Genomic DNA, 17,874 nt, shown 5'->3' with positions numbered 1-17,874 from the left:
TTTTGATAACACCAAGCTTGCATGTTTTTAACATTATGCAGGAGTCTTTGAAAACCCCAGAATATCCTACAAATAGAACAATACCAACCAATGTAAGATATCAGGAAGTATTAAATCCACGAAACACTGAAAAATTGAGGGATTAATGCACAATTCTTTTAAAAAAATATTTTTATGAGTAGTACAGTAGTCATATACATCTCTTGTACCAGTCTGGTTTACTCTTAGGAGAGGGATAAAAGAGGGGACAGGATAGTGCAGTAAGTGGGAAAGGAGAAAAGAGAGGGACTATGTGGAGAAGGATAGGAAAGCCCTGTATAGAGAGTCCTGCCACATCACTTATGCTACACACCCAAAAAGTACACTCGAACAAGCACTATAGAAACAGTCATTGCACCCCTGCTGGTTCCATTCGCTCGGCCAGTCATGGTCGTCCAGGCATCGTGGGCGAGAGTTGTGGAGCATCCATACTGGCGTTTCAAGGGGGTTTGTAGGGGATAAAATACCTATCCAGGGACTCCCACAGCCCTCTGGTAGAGGCTTTCCATGGGGAGTACTGCAGCGCCAGGCTGTCTGCCCCTCTTAGGTACGTGATCCTTTTAGCCAACTTTGAAAGGTTTCTTTGCTTGAGTCTTTCCAGTTGTTCAGAACTGTTTTGACTCAAATGGCAGTTTATGATATTCAAAAAGTTTACATGGGCTGCGGAAAGGTGTTTCCCACTTTCCACCTTCTTTATATGCAAGAGAAGAGAAGCACCCCTTAAATCAAGGCTTTGCACCATGGACTGATTCCAGTATGTCCATTACAAGAGGTAGAAGATGTCTGTCATTGCAATAATCTGATTTGACACTCTAGAATCAATATAAGGTTGAAGATCTTGAGCTTTCTTCCATACAAAAAAGCACAGGTGCCCCAGTAGATGATGATGATAACAATGTTCCAATTAAACCACTTGCCAAATTCTCCTATAAATAACATGAAAGTATCTCCTTCTAATTCTCGTCTTCGAAAACAGCAATTGCTCAAGGATACACATTTTTTAGTCTTTTTTTGCTAATTCCGGATGCAATTTTGCATCTATATAGTTTCTGTGTGGTGTCTTGCAAGTTTACAGATGCTTTTATTTGTTTGAACGTAATCTAAATCGCATATATAAGAAGTAGGCTCAATAAGTAAAAAAAGCAATGTATATCAGTGAAAAACGTTATTATTTAGTACGACTAATGTGACGATTAGAAGGGCCATACTAGAGTACTGAATTTAATCAGAAGTGTGTATTTATGACAATTAGGCGCATGTAACTGCATGTTAGACACTATACTGCTGATTCCGGAAGTTGTGTTTGAAGTATCTATATCAGTAGTGTGCCTCTAGGAACTTCATTTTTTTTTTGTAAATATCTTTTTATTGCAGCTATGATGGATAAATACACAGTACAATTTATGCCATTCCCCTTGATGCTCAGTGTGAGTTCCGCTCCCACTCCCCGGTATCACACAGCCATTCAGCTCGCACCCCGGAGGTCGAGCGGCAGAGTCGTAGGTACCTAGGAAACTGCGTTAGAACATTCTGTGCATGGCTACAGCCAACAAGTGGATGGGAAACGGCAACGCTGCTTTTCGGACCTAACACTCCCTCTCCTCTGTCCCAAGTCCAGTGGAGGCAAGAGTTCCTGTGCAACTCCCTTGAACATATCCCCCTCCCCTTCCCCTAAACCCCCTCAACTTTTCCTACCCCGCCATCCCCGTCCAGGATTCCCCCCCCCAACTTTCCCTGCCCCCTACCCAGCCCCCCCACCCCCCCAGGCGTGCCAGAGTATCACCTAATTGAACTCTCAACCTTGTCACCAAGATCAGACCCGAAGCATGGTACCAGGATCCGTCTGCAATCATCCGTAAAACATCTCGATGGAACGCAAGGGCAGTGCAATAGCCGAGCGGGTCTATGCCGCCCCCCCGTCAGGCGGGCGTCCCTCTGGAGCCGGGCTATGTACCGGGGATTCCTCCTCCTCCTCGTCCAGGAGCGTGAGATCCAGGACCAGCCCCTCCCACGCCCTGGCCCTCTCCAGTGCCAAGTCATTGTCTATCCTGAGCGCAGCTCGCAGGCGAAGCTCACCCTCACATCTAGCCCATTTAAGCAGTTCAGCCTTCCAGCGCTCTACTACGGGGCCCCGGGACGCCTTCCACTGGGACGTAATGGCCCGCTTCGCCAGGAGAAGCCCCAAGTCCAGGAACTTGCTAGTGACTTTGTTCTTTGATGTGTGTGGGAACCAATGTAGTATGCAATGTGCCATGGTGAGTTGCAGGTCCCTCTTCGTCACCTCCCTCAGGATCTCCACCACCTCCCCCCAGAAGGGCCCCAGCTCGGGACAGGACCAGAACATGTGTCGGAAATCTGCGGGATCCGCCGGGCAGCGCGGGCAGGATGCTGGGTGAGCCGGGAAGTACTTATGTAGTTTATCAGGGGTCAGATACGCCCTATGTAGGACATAAAAGTGCACCAGCTGGAACCTTGCGTTGCGCGTGCCGTTCCGGGCCCCCTCCAGTATACCATTCCAGGCCTCTTCGGGGATCTCAGTCGCCAGGTCGGCCTCCCATTTCGTCTTCAGGGTCAGCAGCGGAGCGGTGGATTCCGAGACCATGCGTCGAGTCAGGCACGTGACCGCTTTGACCGTCCCCGCCATCATTACGACGTACTGACATCCCAGGGACAATGGTGGCTCCGAAATGCCCGCCCCCCAGTGTTTGCGGATCGCCGCCGTTAAAGCCGCATGAAGAAGGAAGTCCCCACCCGCCAGTTCGAAGCGGTCCTGCAGGAGGTCGAAGGGCAACATCACTCCATTTTCGTACAGGTCGCCTATGGATGACAGCCCCTGCTGGTCCCAACCGCTCAGCCCGCGCCACGAGCCTCCATGCGGAAGCGCCCCGCAGAGTCTAAGCGGGATCTCTGGTGCGTAAGGAACCGCAACACCGCATCTCCGGCGATATCTGTTCCAGCATTTCCGGGCCGTCGCAAACTCCTGGGTGAGGTGGAAGTCCCCCATCGGCAGTCCCAGGACAATCCGGGACAACACCTGGACCGGACCCGCCGGTTCTCCTGCTCCATCCTCCCCCCTCCTGGCCCGAGCCACCCACTGTGTCAGCCATTGCAGCTGCGCCGCTAAGTAGTAGAGCTCGTAGTCCGGCACCGCTAGACCTCCTTCCGCCCTAGGGCGGAGAAGCGTGGCATGGGCCACCCTGCGTCTTCCCGACCCCCACAGGAAGCCGATGACCATCGATCGCAGCCGCCGAAAGTAGCTCGCCGGGATCCAGATCGGGAGGGTCCCGAAGAAGTAAAGCAGCCGCGGGAGGGTTACCATCTTGAGCAACGCCACCCTGCCCATAAGTGACAGTGGGAGCGTGCCCCAAAAGTCGAAATTCTCTCTAGTGTGCCGTATCGCCGTACCGATATTGCCCTCAAGGATATCGGCTCTGTCATGGAAGATCGAGGTGCCAAGGTATCGCAGGCTCCTCTCTTCCCAGGCCACTCCCTCTGTAGTTTGCGGGCATGCCCTCCGTGGGCGGGCCGGGAATAGGTGGGACTTCTCCCAGTTCACTCGGAGGCCCGAGATTCTGCCCAGCGATTGCAGGAGGGCCTTAGCTCCTCGCAGGGAGTCCGTCGAATCCGCCAGGAACATTAGCAGATCATCTGCGTATAGTGCGATGTGGTGGTCTTGACCATAGACGTCCAGGCCCCGATACGCCCGCCCCAGCCGGGCCCGAGCCGCCAGCGGCTCGACGGCCAAGGCAAACAGCAGGGGGGAAAGAGGGCAACCCTGACGGGTGCCCCTGCCCACTCCGCACATCTCAGAGATGATCCTCCCCGTCCTGACCCGTGCCGTCGCGTTCGTATAGAGCAGCCTCGTCCAATCTACGAAGCCTTCGCCCAGGCCCAGCGCTCGCAACACATGGAAGAGATACGGCCATTCCAGGCTGTCGAAGGCCTTCTCCATGTCGACAGCAAACACCACTGCCTCATCCCCGTCGTAAGTGTCGGCCTCTAGTATGTGCAGGAGTCGCCGCACGTTAAGCGCTGTGTTGCGGGCCGGGATGAAGCCCGATTGGTCCGCATGTACCAGCATGGGCATGTGAGGGAGCAAACGCGTCGCCAAGATCTTGCTCAGAATCTTATAGTCCAGGTTGAGCATGGACAGCGGGCGATACGCCGACCTGTCCCATGGTTGCTTACCCGGCTTCAGTAGGGGGACTATCAGCGCCTCTCTCGTGGACGCCGGGAGGCAGCCTAGCCGCCTCGACTCGTTGTAAACCCACGTCAGCCGGGGCGCTAGGAGATCCGTGTAGGTGAGGTAGAATTCCGTCGGGAATCCGTCGGTGCCCGGTGTCTTATTTCTTGCCATGCTTTTGATGGCAACCCGTACCTCCCTCTCCTCAATCTTGTCCCCAAGTCGCTTTGCGATCCCCTCCTCCAGCTCCGGTAGGTCAAGACCCTCCAGAAAGGCCCTAAACTCCTCCGCCGACGGGAGGACCCTGCTGCGGTAGAGCTCTGTGTAGTAGTCATAAAACAATGCGTTAATTCCCTGTTGATCGAACCTCGCCGCCCCCGCCTGGTCTCGGAGCTCAAGAATGACCGAGCTTCGACGGGACGGGTTGGCCAGCCAGGCCAGGAGAGCCCCCGATTTGTCGCGTTCCGAGTGCGCTCGCGTGAGGAAGGCCTTGTAGTCAAAGCATCGGAGACGCTCCACTGTCGCCGCCACCGCCTCTCGCGCCCCTAGCAGGGCCTCGTGAGTGTCCGGCCGCTCAGGTCTCGCCCTCTCTAGTCTCCGCAGGGTCTCGTCCTCTCTCTCGATGTCTTCCAGTAGCGTTCTCCGCACTCCCGAAGCCGTTGCAATGCACTGGCCCCGAAGTACCGACTTGAAGGCGTCCCATTCCGTCGCGGCCGATCCCGCCGTACCCGCGTTCTCCTGGAAATATGCCTCAATGCCCGTGGCAATCGTGGCACGGAAGAGCTGATCATCCAGCGCCTCAGGGCGGAGCTTCCAAGCCGGGATCTTCGGGCGGAGCTGCGACCAGCGCAGCCGCATGAGGAGCGGGTTGTGGTCCGAGATCGAGCGCGTGAGATACTCACTGTGGCACACCTCCGCGTGCACGTCCTGCGAGCATAGTAAGGCGTCGATGCGGACATGTAGTTCGTGGAGAGCGGAGAAGAAGGAGTAGTCCCTGTCCGACGGATGGTTAGCCCTCCAGGAGTCAACCAGTCCCCACCGGCGCTGCCAGGCCGAGCGCGCGAGTGCAAGTTTACCAGCTGGTGCATTCGGAAGGGGAGGGTGGGATCTATCCAGGTTAACGTCTGCCACGCTGTTAAAGTCGCCGCCCAGGAGCAAGGGTTCCACCAGAAACTGAGCTAGTTTATTGGACAGTTGTGCGAGGAATGCAGGTTGGTCCACATTTGGGGCGTATATGCAACCCAGGTTAAGGTCCCTCCCGTCCAGCTTGCCGCGCACCATTATGTACCTCCCCTCTGGGTCAATCACCTGTTGTGTGCATTGGTAGGGAATCCCCGCCCGCACCCAGATGGCCACCCCCCTAGCATAAGCGGAGTAGCCGGTGTGAAAGACCTGCCCCCTCCAGCGCCGCTGCAGTGCCCTCCCTTCTTTGTCCAGCAGATGGGTTTCCTGAAGGAAGGCAATGTGTATGCCCCGCCTGACCAGGTATGAGTGGATCTTATGACGCCTGTGCATCGAGTGCATCCCCCTTACGTTCCATGTGAGACATCTATAGCCTAAGTCGGATCCCATGGCGAAGTCTGCCAAGCCCCATCCACTCCATTCACTCTCCCGGCAACCCCCCCAGCACGCCTAGGTCCCCCCCCCGTCCCCCCCCCAACCTGCACAATCAAACTACCCCAACTCCCACACCCCCGGACAGACAACCAACGTGGAAACCCCATCCAAACTCAAGAATCAAAAAGCGTATCACTACATAGTAGGGCTGGAGTGGCAGCGATACCGGCTCCAGACAGGTCCGAAGCCCCCCGCCCCCGCCCCACTACCCCTAACAACAATCAGGAGAGGCCCCCCGACTCACCCCATCCCCCACGGTGCCAGTGCGAAGTCCCGGGGGGGGGCATCCGCATCCCACTGCAGAGCGTCCAGAAGCGGTCCCCCCCCCCCCCAACCTACATGTCCCATTATCTTACTTGTGCGGCCAAGGTCTCACGCTCCTCCTCAGCCAAGGATACCTTCCGCTGTCTGGGGTGTCACCACCGGCAGGTCCGTCTCAGAATGTTCGTGCCCACTGCTGAAGCCAGGGCTGAGAGTGCTGTCCTTCGACTGCTCAGATGCGCTGCTGGAGGGGCTGGCGTCCCCCTGGCTGATGGCCGCCACCGCTTGCACCGCCTTGGCTCGCTCCTGCTGCCAGCCCGTTGGGGAGCCAGATCGTCGCGTCGGTGTCCCTTCGGCGGAGTGTCTCCTGGGGGGGGTCTGCGGCGTGGGGCCCGCGCCCGGTTCCCCTCTCGCGTCCAGCCAACTCCAAGCTTCCTGCGGCGTCAGGAAAAAGTGAGTGCGATCCCCATCGACCACCCGCAGCCGCGCCGGGAACAGCATAGCATAGGGCAGGTGCAGTGATCTCAATTTTCGTTTGAGCGCCAGGAAGGAGGCGCGCTGCTTCTGTACATCTCTGGTGAAGTCCGGAAAGACCATGACCCTGCTGTTCTCTATTCTCAGGTCCGGGATTTCCCTCACCCTCCGCAGTATATGGTCTCTGTCTCTGAAGTGCAGCAGCCGCAGCACAATCGGGCGCGGAGGCACCCCCGGTTTGGGGGGACGCGCAGGGACCCTGTGTGCGCGCTCAATGGCAAAGAACGGCGAGAGTCCCTCCGGGGCCACCTCGGATCGTAGCCAGCCCTCCAGGTAGGTGACCGCATCCCGCCCTTCTGCGTTCTCGGGGACCCCCACCAGGCGGAGGTTATTGCGCCGAGAGCGTCCTTCACTGTCCTCTGCTCGGAGCTCCAGGACCCGCACCTTCTGGGCCATTACCGCCAATGACGTTTTGAGCTCCGCCACGTCCCCTGGCAAGGTTTTCAGGGCCACCTCCGAAGTCGTCACCCGCTCCTTCAGTTTCCTGTGGTCGTCCTTCAACAGGCTTAGGTCCGACCCGATGGTGTCCATGCGCTTCTCAAGAGCCTCCCGCGACGCCACAATCGCCTGCATTATGTCCCCCAGAGAGGGATCCCGTGGGCGGGTCGAGCACCCGGCCCCTTCCCCCGGCGGGTCGTCCTCGGCGAGGTGCCCCGGGTCATCCCGCCTCAGGGCCTCGAAGCCTTTCTTCCTGCTGTTGCCCCGCACCATCCTGCCGGTCGGTGATCGTCCAGCGCCCCTGCGGTGGCCACCGATGCTCTCCCTCACTCCGTCCTTGGTCCGCCTCCGGTCCGCCGTGCCTTCCGACCACTGGGCCTGCGTCTCGTGGGGTTCAGTTCAAGGGCCAGTCTCCGCCGGCGTCGTGTGGCACCAGTGCCCCTGGTCCGGGCACCTAGAAGGCTAAGGCAGGGTAGGCACCGATGAGAACCTGGTCCGCTGTGCTCGGATGCCCCCGGTCAGGCAGACACCTCTTTCCGCCCGGAGCTTCAGGGATTCATGGGGGTGGGGAGTCAGCACCCTGTCTCCTGTTCCCCTCTTCGCCCCCCGTGTGCGCGTGCTGCCAATCCACAGTGGCACAGGCCCCCTGGCAAGGCCGTCGCCGGGATATCAGGACAGGTGCCCCTAGTAGGTCCAGGCCTCCACTCGGCCCCTACAGCCCCACAGACAGTCACCCAGCTCAGGTAGGCGCCTCGTGACAGGGGGGGGAAGGGCAGTCAGTCTCTCAAACTCCGCGCCCCCCAACGCCACCACCAGGGGGTCGGGTCGTTCGTTGTGCGCTGGTCCAGCGGTCCACGCAGCACCAGGAGCTCTGTCGCCGGCCGCCAACGCGGTCACTCGGTCTCCGCCGGCGCCATCTTAGGGTCAGGCAAGGTCGCCGACTCCCGTCCTTCAGCGTCGCCCGCGAGTGTGCCAGCCAGGTCCCCTCACCTTTGTCCGGTCTCCGGGGCCGTCCGCCGGCCAGCGGTCAGTCGTCACCGCGTCAGGGGGTCCTTCCTCGCCTCCTGGAACCAGCCGCCAGGCACTTCAGGTCAGGACGGCGGCCGCCATTTTGGGCGCTCTCCTCTCCGGGAGCCGCGCTCGAATCCGTAAGTCCAGGGGGGGTGTACACAGGGGCCCCCAGTCCACCAAACTCACCCTGCGTGCCCCCGTTGCCCTCCTATGTACTTTTGGGGGGTCTGGGTGCGAGCCGGGGTTCAGGATATGCGGTGGTGCGAGGCGGGCACGGAGGAGCTCCGGAGTCCCGCTTCCACCTACATCGGCGCCTTAGCCACGCCCCCCTGCCTCTAGGAACTTCATGTATCATTTTTAGTTCGAGCCTGTAACAGCGCGCAAGCGCTGTTCTGGCGAAGACTTTATGTAGGGGTTTTCGAAAACTAACCTAAGAATTGCACACGCTCGTGCGTGTGCTTTTTGTTTTGTGCCCACGCTATTGGCCTTTGCGTGTGTCTTTTTAACAAATACAGCAATTGGCCAAAGGCGGGCGCATTGCTCCGCTCATGGCCTATTGGTGTCCATTACCCGCTCGGACACCGTGTGGTTTCAATTATAGTGCCCAGACACAGGCGCGATAATTGAAACCAGATGTCTCGTGTGGCGTGCGCGAGTGCACCACTCGCGTGCTTGTTTTTACAGTGCTGTTTTTTTTATTGCAGGAAGAGTGCTTCAGAGGACAGCGTATTCTTTTAACAGCTCTCCCACAATTGTTTTTCCACCATGTGGCATGTGTATGCAAAATAAAACAAGCATTTTTTCTCATTAGCACAGGTATAGTTTTCGCCCTTTTACCCGTCGCAGTTTGTTTTGATTGCGCCGCCCTCACTAACTATTCTGGAACTGCAGTAATGGTGCTCGTGCTCGCTTCTCGAAAGCAGAGCTATGGCTGAGACACTGCCGCTCCTCTGCTGCAGTCTGCAACTCTCTCGCCACGGAAGGGTTCACCACATTATTGCCGCCCTTGATTGCACAAACCAGCTGCTTCAGTCACGGGGCTTCCTCCTGCTCTCAATAAGTGACTGCATCCTACGGACGGCAAAAACAGCCTGGCACCAGCGCTGATGTTCTCCCAGTTTCTCCACATTGGGTGAGTGCATTTAGTAATGCTCATGTTGCTTTCACCTTCCGCCCGTGACAGTTTATCATTTAGCCGGGTACAGTTTACTTTAATTTACACGTCCCACCCACTGCTTTTCATTAGATTTTTTATTTTTTTAACCTATGAGGTATTGTACTTCCAATTAACTACCCAGCAAGCACTTTGTTGCATGCTTATTTAAAATAATGGTCCATTCCGGAGAGAATTAAAATAACTATATGCTTTCTCAATTTATTATGCTATTACTCCCGTTCTAACTTTTATTCGCATCCACTCATTGGCTATTTTTCTTCAGATCGTCACTCCTCTTCTTCACCACCTGCACTCCCCTAACTAGCCTTAGCATTCGTTTTGTATTCCTGTCATGCCTTTCTAACACATTTATATTCTTTATTCCGTCTTTGGTGTAAAGAGAAGCAACACGACGTTGAGCGCAAATGTGAAAAATGCAGAGGATTTGAATGAACAGTTTGTTCAGTGGTGCACGTTTCAGAGCAGTAATTGATTTGTGACTTGCAGTGGGAAAATAACCTGTCACGGATTCCTACGTGAATGAATATGAGACTGTAAGCAGGGCCAGAGTGTACGCCCGGGTCTCAATTAAGTGTCCCTTATTAGCAAATCAGTTAGCTAAAAAAAGCATCACACATTTCTAAATCAGGGCAGTTCTAAATTCATAAAGACCCACTACATGTTGTAATGGATGAGAGACTTCACGCATTTGTGCTTGCTGCAGGCAATGTTTGTTGCAGTTTCAGATTGATCAACTGCAAAAACCGCCCGATCATAATAGGGCCACAAACAGTCAAAAAATACAAACTTAAAAAACAGCCTCTACACTGATAACCCCTTAAGACATTGCCAGATTGTCCCAAAGGCTAATATGTCGCTGTTTGTAAGTTGTCGATTTAACTCTGTCTGGTTACTTAAAAAACAGCCTATTGTCCATGTTGCTATTCGCTCATTGCTTATGGAGAAGATTTGCTTTGACTTGTTGACTGTTCCTGCTCTAGTTTATGTTCAACGTATTAAGAATATTTATTCGAGCAGCTTGATTATGTCTTGAAAAAATATAACAATTTGGTGGAACACTGGCTTATTTAGATCGTTTTTACTTGATATGACCTGAATTTATTTCAGTGGCAACACTGTTGTTAAACAGACTTTTAAATTCTGCACAAAATACCGTTGTTGCCCCTTCATTTTCTTTATAGTTTAAACCGCTTGTATATTTGGATCTCACATTTGCAAACGATTGAGCTATTGGCATTGTAAATTACAATACCTTTTATTGGTGTGTTGTTTTACAAAAAATATAAATAAAAGGCATTGTCATTTACAATGCCAATAGCTTAAACTCTACAAATGCAAGACATATTGCATTGCAAATGCTTGTTGCCTTTTGTACTTGTCGTATTTGGAAGTGACTCTATGAGAAGTTCTCAGGAACTAATGTTGGTCACTCAGGGTTATCTCCGAGGTATCTGCCTGTCCCTACCACCACTTGGAATAAGAGGCTTTATATTCAAATGATATTTATGGTCCCATAGTCCACTTTTTCAATGAGACCCACATCAGCTGGAAAGTAAGGGAAAGTTTAAAAGAAAGGGTGTGATCTTGCTAGAATAGGGGAAAATCTGGGATCTTGATGCAAATACGCAGCCACATGGAGTAGTTTTATAGGAGTGAAATTAGGTTTGATTCCCAACCTATTTGAATTTCTTAGATTGAAGATTTCAAAGTAAGACTCCTAAAACTTTTATCAGCCTTCCCCAGTATTTCTGGACATGCTCTATGCTGATCTTCACTCCGGGACAGTTTGTGTTGCTGTGAGGGAAGACTCTTTGATGGAAAACAGTATATGCCTTGAAAGGCTTAGTACTGTTGTGCTTCTGGATTGCAGTTCATGAAAAGACTAAACATTTGTTGCCTATAAACAGATATGACTGATGTATAGATCAGGGGTATGACAGTTAATTGAGAATTTTTGATTGGTTCACTTTAAACATTGTGTGGACGTTGCCTTTTATGGATATGCGTAAATGGCCTTTGTTAGACCTGGCATCCTTGGCGTGGTTTCCCCTGACTTTTTCCCTTCTGCCCTCCTGTTTTGCTGACTTGATTTTTACCACTGCTAACCAGTGATACAGTGCATATACTCTTTACTCAAAACATGGTAACATTGGCTTATCCACAATTTGCATATTTAATTTACCTTTAAGTCCCTGACACCACCAAATCAGAACTTTGCTGGAACCAAGGCCATTCTGCCTGGAAGAAGAGCTGCTGTGCTGTGGGAGGGACTGTCACTTTGCTACCTGCATTGCTGTGTTGGCTAGCTGACATTTGAGCTGTAGGAGTACCTTCCACTTTGTTACCTGCTCTGCTTTGTTGTCCTGCTACTTTTTTTCTGGGAGTGAGTGGAACTGGACCTGGTTTCTACATCCTTAAACCCAAGTTTCTCCAAGGGCTTGTTGGCTTTCCTCCTGTTCTCCGCATTCTCAGGTCACAAAAGATTTCTTGCAACTCTGCTGTTGGATTCTGCAATCTGTAATGTTCCCACTAGCGTAACACTCTTCTGGAAAATCTGATCTGGAGCACTGGTAGACATAGGGTTGCTCTGAACAAATTTCATCTCATCATTGAGAAATTAGCCATTAGTACCATGAGGTATCTTGCCTCATCTCTCTGGCATGCTTCGGTCACAGAACGATTTTTTTCGCGATGCATATGCTCCAGAAAAATATGTTTTCTATTGTTAACTGTTAGGTGTTGCTGACGTTGGTATCTCCAGAAAACCAGGATATGCCATCTTCATGCCTCGGAGTTCCCACTCAGGTTAATGATTGTATATCCCCTCACATTTCTGATGTGGCCCTTGAGGCAATACTTTTGCAACTACAGGACGAAGATCAACTCGAACACTATCTTCAGCTATTCCCGAACTCTTTCTTCAGCATGAAGCAATTATTCAATACACATACTGGAGTTGTAGGCCATGAAGGAGGCTTGTTCATAGTGGCGGTATCTGTTGTTGGGAGCTCAACACACTTTCGAGTTTGGAACAAATTACCTAAACTTGCAGGTTCGTCAGACAACACATTGCAGAAATAGTCATCAGGCCAGATGGGCTTATTCCTTTACTCAGTATGACTTTGTTGTTATCTATATACTGGGAACTGAGAACAAGATAGCTGATGCTATTTCCCAATGATATCTTGCTGACGAATGATAATGGTGGTTACAACGTTCCTCAATAGAGTTTGTCAAGCCAAAGAAGATTTAGACACTGCGGCTAATCTGAAGTTGAAATCCCAGTTACTTCTGAAAGATGGATTTTTCTTCCATCAAAATCCTTACAAGAGAAGATCTTACACGTCTGTCATGATTTGCGTAAGATGGGACACAGAGGAATAAGGAATACTCAGAAACCGCTGTCTGTTTGTTCTGGTGGCCCAGGATGCCTTAGGATGTAGGGACTGTGTTAAGGCATGTTCTCTCAGGGCCCAAACTAAGACATCCCTTCTAAGAGCCCTTGGTTTGATGTAACCTCTGTCTATTGCACCTGAACCTTGGCATATCATAGCCATTGACTTTATTGTAGAGGTTCCTCTTACAAGGCCAGACAACCATCATGGTTACAGTGGATACTTGTTCCAAAATGGCCCATTTTTCAGCCTTTCCTACATTACTATCTGCCCAAGAGATAGCCTCGATCTTCATTAGGTATATTTCTCGACTGCATGGATTTCCTATCAAGCTAATCTCCATTTGTCTAAAAATGTTGGTAGGAGATACATTTACATTTAGGAATCTTTTATTGTCCACTAGCTACTCTCATTTGGCAGAGGCTTGATGGAAAGAACCAATCAAAGCTTGCAGCAATATTTACTGACTCTGTTTTTGTAAAGCTGCTTGTGACAATTGGGCAGATTTCCTACCTCATAAAGGGGTCACCTATAATAAGTCAGCATTGGAATATAAGGGTTTTCATCTTTCTTTTGCCTTTCACCCCTAAATTGGTCCCACAATCTTTTTGTTAATACACTGATTCCCACCGCTAATGGATTCCTTCAGATAGTGCTTAAAGAGCATGGAGTCAGGTTAGGAAATGCTGATAAACACAGACAGTTTGAGCCAAATTATTTAGTAGGAGATGAAGTTTGGTTATCTTCATGTTTTTAACCCCCCATGCAAGGTTGATCAAAGATTAAGCCTTGTTTTTTGCTACCAATCCGGTAGTAGTTAATTTGTGGTTGCCCGATTCCTGAAGAGGTTATTCTGTTTTTATGTATCTCAACTCAAACACTACACACCAAATAAATTCAATAGGATTTCACCTCTACCCCCTCTTAATGAAAAATCAGGGATTCATAATATGAACTTTCTGCGTTGTTGATTCTCAAATTGTTCTCGGTAAACTGCAGTTTTTGCAAAGTCTACCCCGCTAGTGGACAGTCTTGTGAACAAGCATCTGGTGTCCATGCCTTACATTGGTTCTCAAATTTGTCCCGGGCCAACGAACTGGCGGATCAGGTTTCCTTACTCGCTAAGGGGCTGCAGGATCCATTCGTTTGCACTTCACACACCACTGCGGAATTACAATGGCTGCTCTCTTGCTATTATATTTCCTTGAGGCCGATTTGTGACTGCTCTCTTGCCGCTACAAGGACCTTGGTGTCCCGGCGGTTTGTAGTTGAACCATTGGGCCACCTGGGAAGATTAGTCTTGCACAAAGAACTAGCAGCCTAGCTAGTAGTGTGAAAAGGGAGACCGCGTTATTTACCTGGCTTATACACCTTGTACCGCTAACAATGAAAATCGGTACAGGTTTTCAGCGACCTTTTGAGGAGATTTCCTATTGAAGATGGAGGAACTCCTTCCAAATCACCACCTTACTTTGTGTTTCTATTGCTATAAAGCCATTAATTGCCTGGCCTAGGTGCGTTGTAGACGTGTGCAGGTATTTTTCTCCTTCGTCGAGTTATTTGCTTTTTGGTTCCTTTTTCTCCCCCATGTAGTGGTCCTAGGTTCCTCTTCTTCTGTTTGCTCCAGTTTTGGTTTCTTTCTCACATTGCTTCTTGACTTAAGCCTTTGGTTCTCTTCGATCTTGTTCATTCTATGCCTAGTGCTTTTTCCTCCTTGATTTCTTTTTGGGTAAACACTCTTAGGTGGTGGTGGTAGTATTATCAATTTAACTGTGGCCATTGAATGGGATTGGCCTGACCTCGTGTCAAGGCTTCATGAAACCAGAAACGGACATGGTAATTATTATCTGGCAAACCTGAAACTGCACTTTACATTGCCTGTAACAAACAACCCTACAGTTGCAGTCGGGGAAATGTCTGGAGAAAGGAGCAAGAAGCAGGAGTACGGAGATGAGGCCACCCCTTGTAACGAAGCAAAAACCAGGGCTAAAGAGGTTGCATGAAGGAAAAAAGAAGGGGCCCGCCCGCTCAATACAAAACAATGAAAAGGAGAAGGACTATTGAAGCATGGTTCACATCTGAATCTCAGTTCATCCTTACTAGGGGAAGGAAGCCCCTCTTCCAAAATATGGGAGAGTGGCCAAAAAAAATAGGCAAAACCAATAGGGATCATCTTTGGGACCTGTCGGCTTTGTCATTAGATTTTCATGATACTTCACAGCATGGGGGGAGACAAGCAAATGTCTTTTACCCGAGGCTGTGCAGCATCAATAAAAAAAAATAAAAAATAGAAAAAAGGTGCGATGATGAGACTTTTTGCTGGTGCATACTCAATGATGAATGTGCCATTTTCTTTCATTTTTACTTATCAATTCAAGTTTGCAGATGCCACTTGGATCAGTTAATAAGAAAATAATTGTTTGCACATTTAGAACTATGGGTGTTAGGCGGTGGTAAAGGAGAAGATGCTAGGGAAGCAGATAGGGGAGGGTTTAATGTGGCACATGAGGGTACGAGAAATGGGTGCGGAAAAAAGCAGCGTGGGACAGAAGCTCACAGTGGAGTGGGGCAGGGATAGTCGAACACAGCACAGGGGTAAGAAGCATTAAAGAAAGCAAGCAGCACACAATGGTGACAACAACATGGGGGAGAAGCACATGAAGAAGAGAACAACACGTACCACAGAGGGTGAAGTGCTCAAGAAAGCAACACAGAGCGCTGTGGCATTTAAGTGAGCACACTCAAGAGCAGGCTGGAAACACATGCTCTCACTGAGTGTTTAATTAAATAGAAAAAAGTAGTTCTCTGAAAGTGAACAGTTAAGGGACACAAAACATACAAATCAAGAGACTGGTAAAGAGGTTCGGTTTCAGGGCATGGACAAACAGAAGGTGGAACTAAATTGACACGGAAATGCGTGACAGTAAAGCCAACCAATCGTATGCAATGGGCAGACTTTAAGCCCTCTATAAGTTCTTGCTAAAGCACAAGAGGTCTCTTTTTAACCGTACAGCTCAGCTGTCTGGTAGTCTCGACCGAAAAAGATACATTAAGTATTAAGAGAGAGAGATGGAACTAAGAAACAGAACGACGATATCACCACTGGACATAGAGTGCACCAGTGTATCTACAATGGTGTAATGTCCTAGATACCTTTTCAGACAAGTTGTTTCCTGTTTCATCAATCAAAACTATAGTGAACTGGTACTGAAATCTCGTTTAATGAGTTGTTACTGCAGCTAGTTTGTGTGTGATAGTGGGTTGAAGGTTCTGAAGCCCCAATACCAAAAGGTTTCATGTGATCTACACCTTATAGAATGGGGACTAACAGTTGACTGCTGTTATCGGTGTGCCATTCTGAAGCCCTAAACTGAGTGACCTAGTTTCCTTACATGCGAGATCAAGGCCAGTATGTTGCGATAACTGCTGCATCATATACAGAGGTGATTGCTACACAATGAAGTCAGCATTATTGATTTTGTGAATATACTCTCTTCACCATTATCCTCATAAACATTGTTCTCAGTTCTAAATTAATCTGTTCCTCAAAATGCACCGAGGTTAAGAATTTAAATAAAATGTAGAGCTTGTTGTGAAAGGTTGGTTTCTTTGCAGTATAGTCATTTATGTAAAAGTGGATATTGGGTTAATTGCATTCTTGTAGATGTATACATTCGGCAGTGCAATCATCAAGCATTTAAAAGATCACTTTCATTAGACAAGTGCTGCAGACCAGAACCTCTGCTTTGACTTGCTTTTCACATCCATTTGGACTTAGATACCCTTTACATTATTAGAAATGCCAAAGTCCTATTGTACTATAATATAAATATACTTCATGGATTTTGTTCAACATTAACATTCACTTCAGTAGATTGATAACCCTCTTAAAAGATACACTGTTTACTATTAATACTAAAGCTTTATTTTATTGATTACTACAGGGTGAACTGCACCTGCTCTTTTGTGACAAGGTGAAATATGCTACGACGTGTTTTAGGAAAAACTTTGGGACTTGTCGGCTACACCATTCAATATGGCTGTATCGCACATTGTGCTTTTGAATACCTTGGAGAAGTTGTTGTGGTAAGATACCAGTTTTTTCTGCTTGTCTAGAAATTGATTTTTGTTTTAATTTGTTCACCAGTAATTGAACTAATACTCTCAGAACTAACAGCATTTTTGTATCTACTTTATCTTTTTGTGTTTAAGATAAACTCGATTTTCTTTTAGCAAAACTGTATATATTAACATTTATTTATCAATACACTCACTGTTACACCATTCATTTTTCATTTACATTCTTCACTTGTTCACAATTATCTGCATACAATGAACAGTGATCTTTTCTTTTACTTTTATTTTATTTTGTTCATTAACAATAACTACCATATATTATTTGACTCAAGGCGGTCTGTTATAAGGGGTGTCTGTCAGTTTCATGAGCACTTTCATCCAGTCTGCTATATCCTCTGTCAGTGTTTTATCTGTCCTTGTGGTCTTCGTGTGTGCTATCTGTATAGCCCTCTCAATCTAGACTTGTTTCCTCATATCCTATTTTGGGGCCTTCAAGATCACCCAATTGATTGCTATGTTCCTATATGTGCTAATATCGTACCTTAACCATCTTTATTTTCATTTTTTTATATGGAAAATACCTAATAGACATTGCTTGATGGATTTAGTGGGTAGTGTGTTGGTCATTGTCTGTAGGTCCATCTCTACTTTGTCCGGGAAATATGACGCCCATCGACACACCCAGACTATATGGAGAAAGTCTACCCTTACAGCTCCACATCTATGACAAGCTGTAGTTCTACCTGGATAGATCCTTGCAAGTTTTTTGGGTGTGAAGTAAGTTTGTGCAAATAATGGGACTATGTCAATTTGAATCGGGCAGTTGGAGAAATGTGTTTAACTTGTTTGCAATCTGAGTACGTGAAAGGTTTTGGACAGTCCCGCAACCATTTTTCTTATGCCAACTCGCGACCTCAATCTCGATCATTTACAAAAGCAGTGTATAAATTAGTGATCAACCTTTTTCACCCCTCCATAGTGAGAGATTTTAGTGATTATTTCTGTTGTTGAGGGTTCCTCTGGGAACATGGTCCTGATAGCTCTGATTACCCGTTCTAACCATGCATTGTACCTAAACTGACCCAAATCGAGATTAAACAATCCACATGCTTGTTCATATGTGAGCAACTGCTAATTCACTT

General features: G+C 49.1%; 1 protein-coding gene across 5 annotated transcripts in view; it reads left to right on the top strand.

The window, feature by feature from the left end:
- IMMP1L (inner mitochondrial membrane peptidase subunit 1) overlaps positions 1–17,874 on the top strand; it is a 231,369-nt gene that overhangs the window by 83,049 nt on the left and 130,446 nt on the right. For 4 of the 5 annotated variants that reach the window (XM_086955824.1, XM_086955826.1, XM_086955825.1 and 1 more), the window contains one exon: positions 16,600–16,741. In XM_086955824.1, the coding sequence (XP_086811950.1) occupies positions 16,637–16,741 (105 nt within the window). In that variant the 5' untranslated portion in view covers positions 16,600–16,636. Of the gene's footprint in view, positions 1–16,599; positions 16,742–17,312; positions 17,510–17,874 lie in introns of those variants that run through there. The other variant, XM_086955828.1, reaches the window with a different exon arrangement.

This window comes from Lissotriton vulgaris, chromosome 2_1 (genome assembly GCF_964263255.1).
Source record: "Lissotriton vulgaris chromosome 2_1, aLisVul1.2, whole genome shotgun sequence".
Classification (NCBI taxonomy): Eukaryota; Metazoa; Chordata; class Amphibia; order Caudata; family Salamandridae; genus Lissotriton; species Lissotriton vulgaris.
The sequence above is the reverse complement of the archived record's forward strand: the minus strand, read 5'-3'. Positions and strand labels throughout refer to the sequence as shown.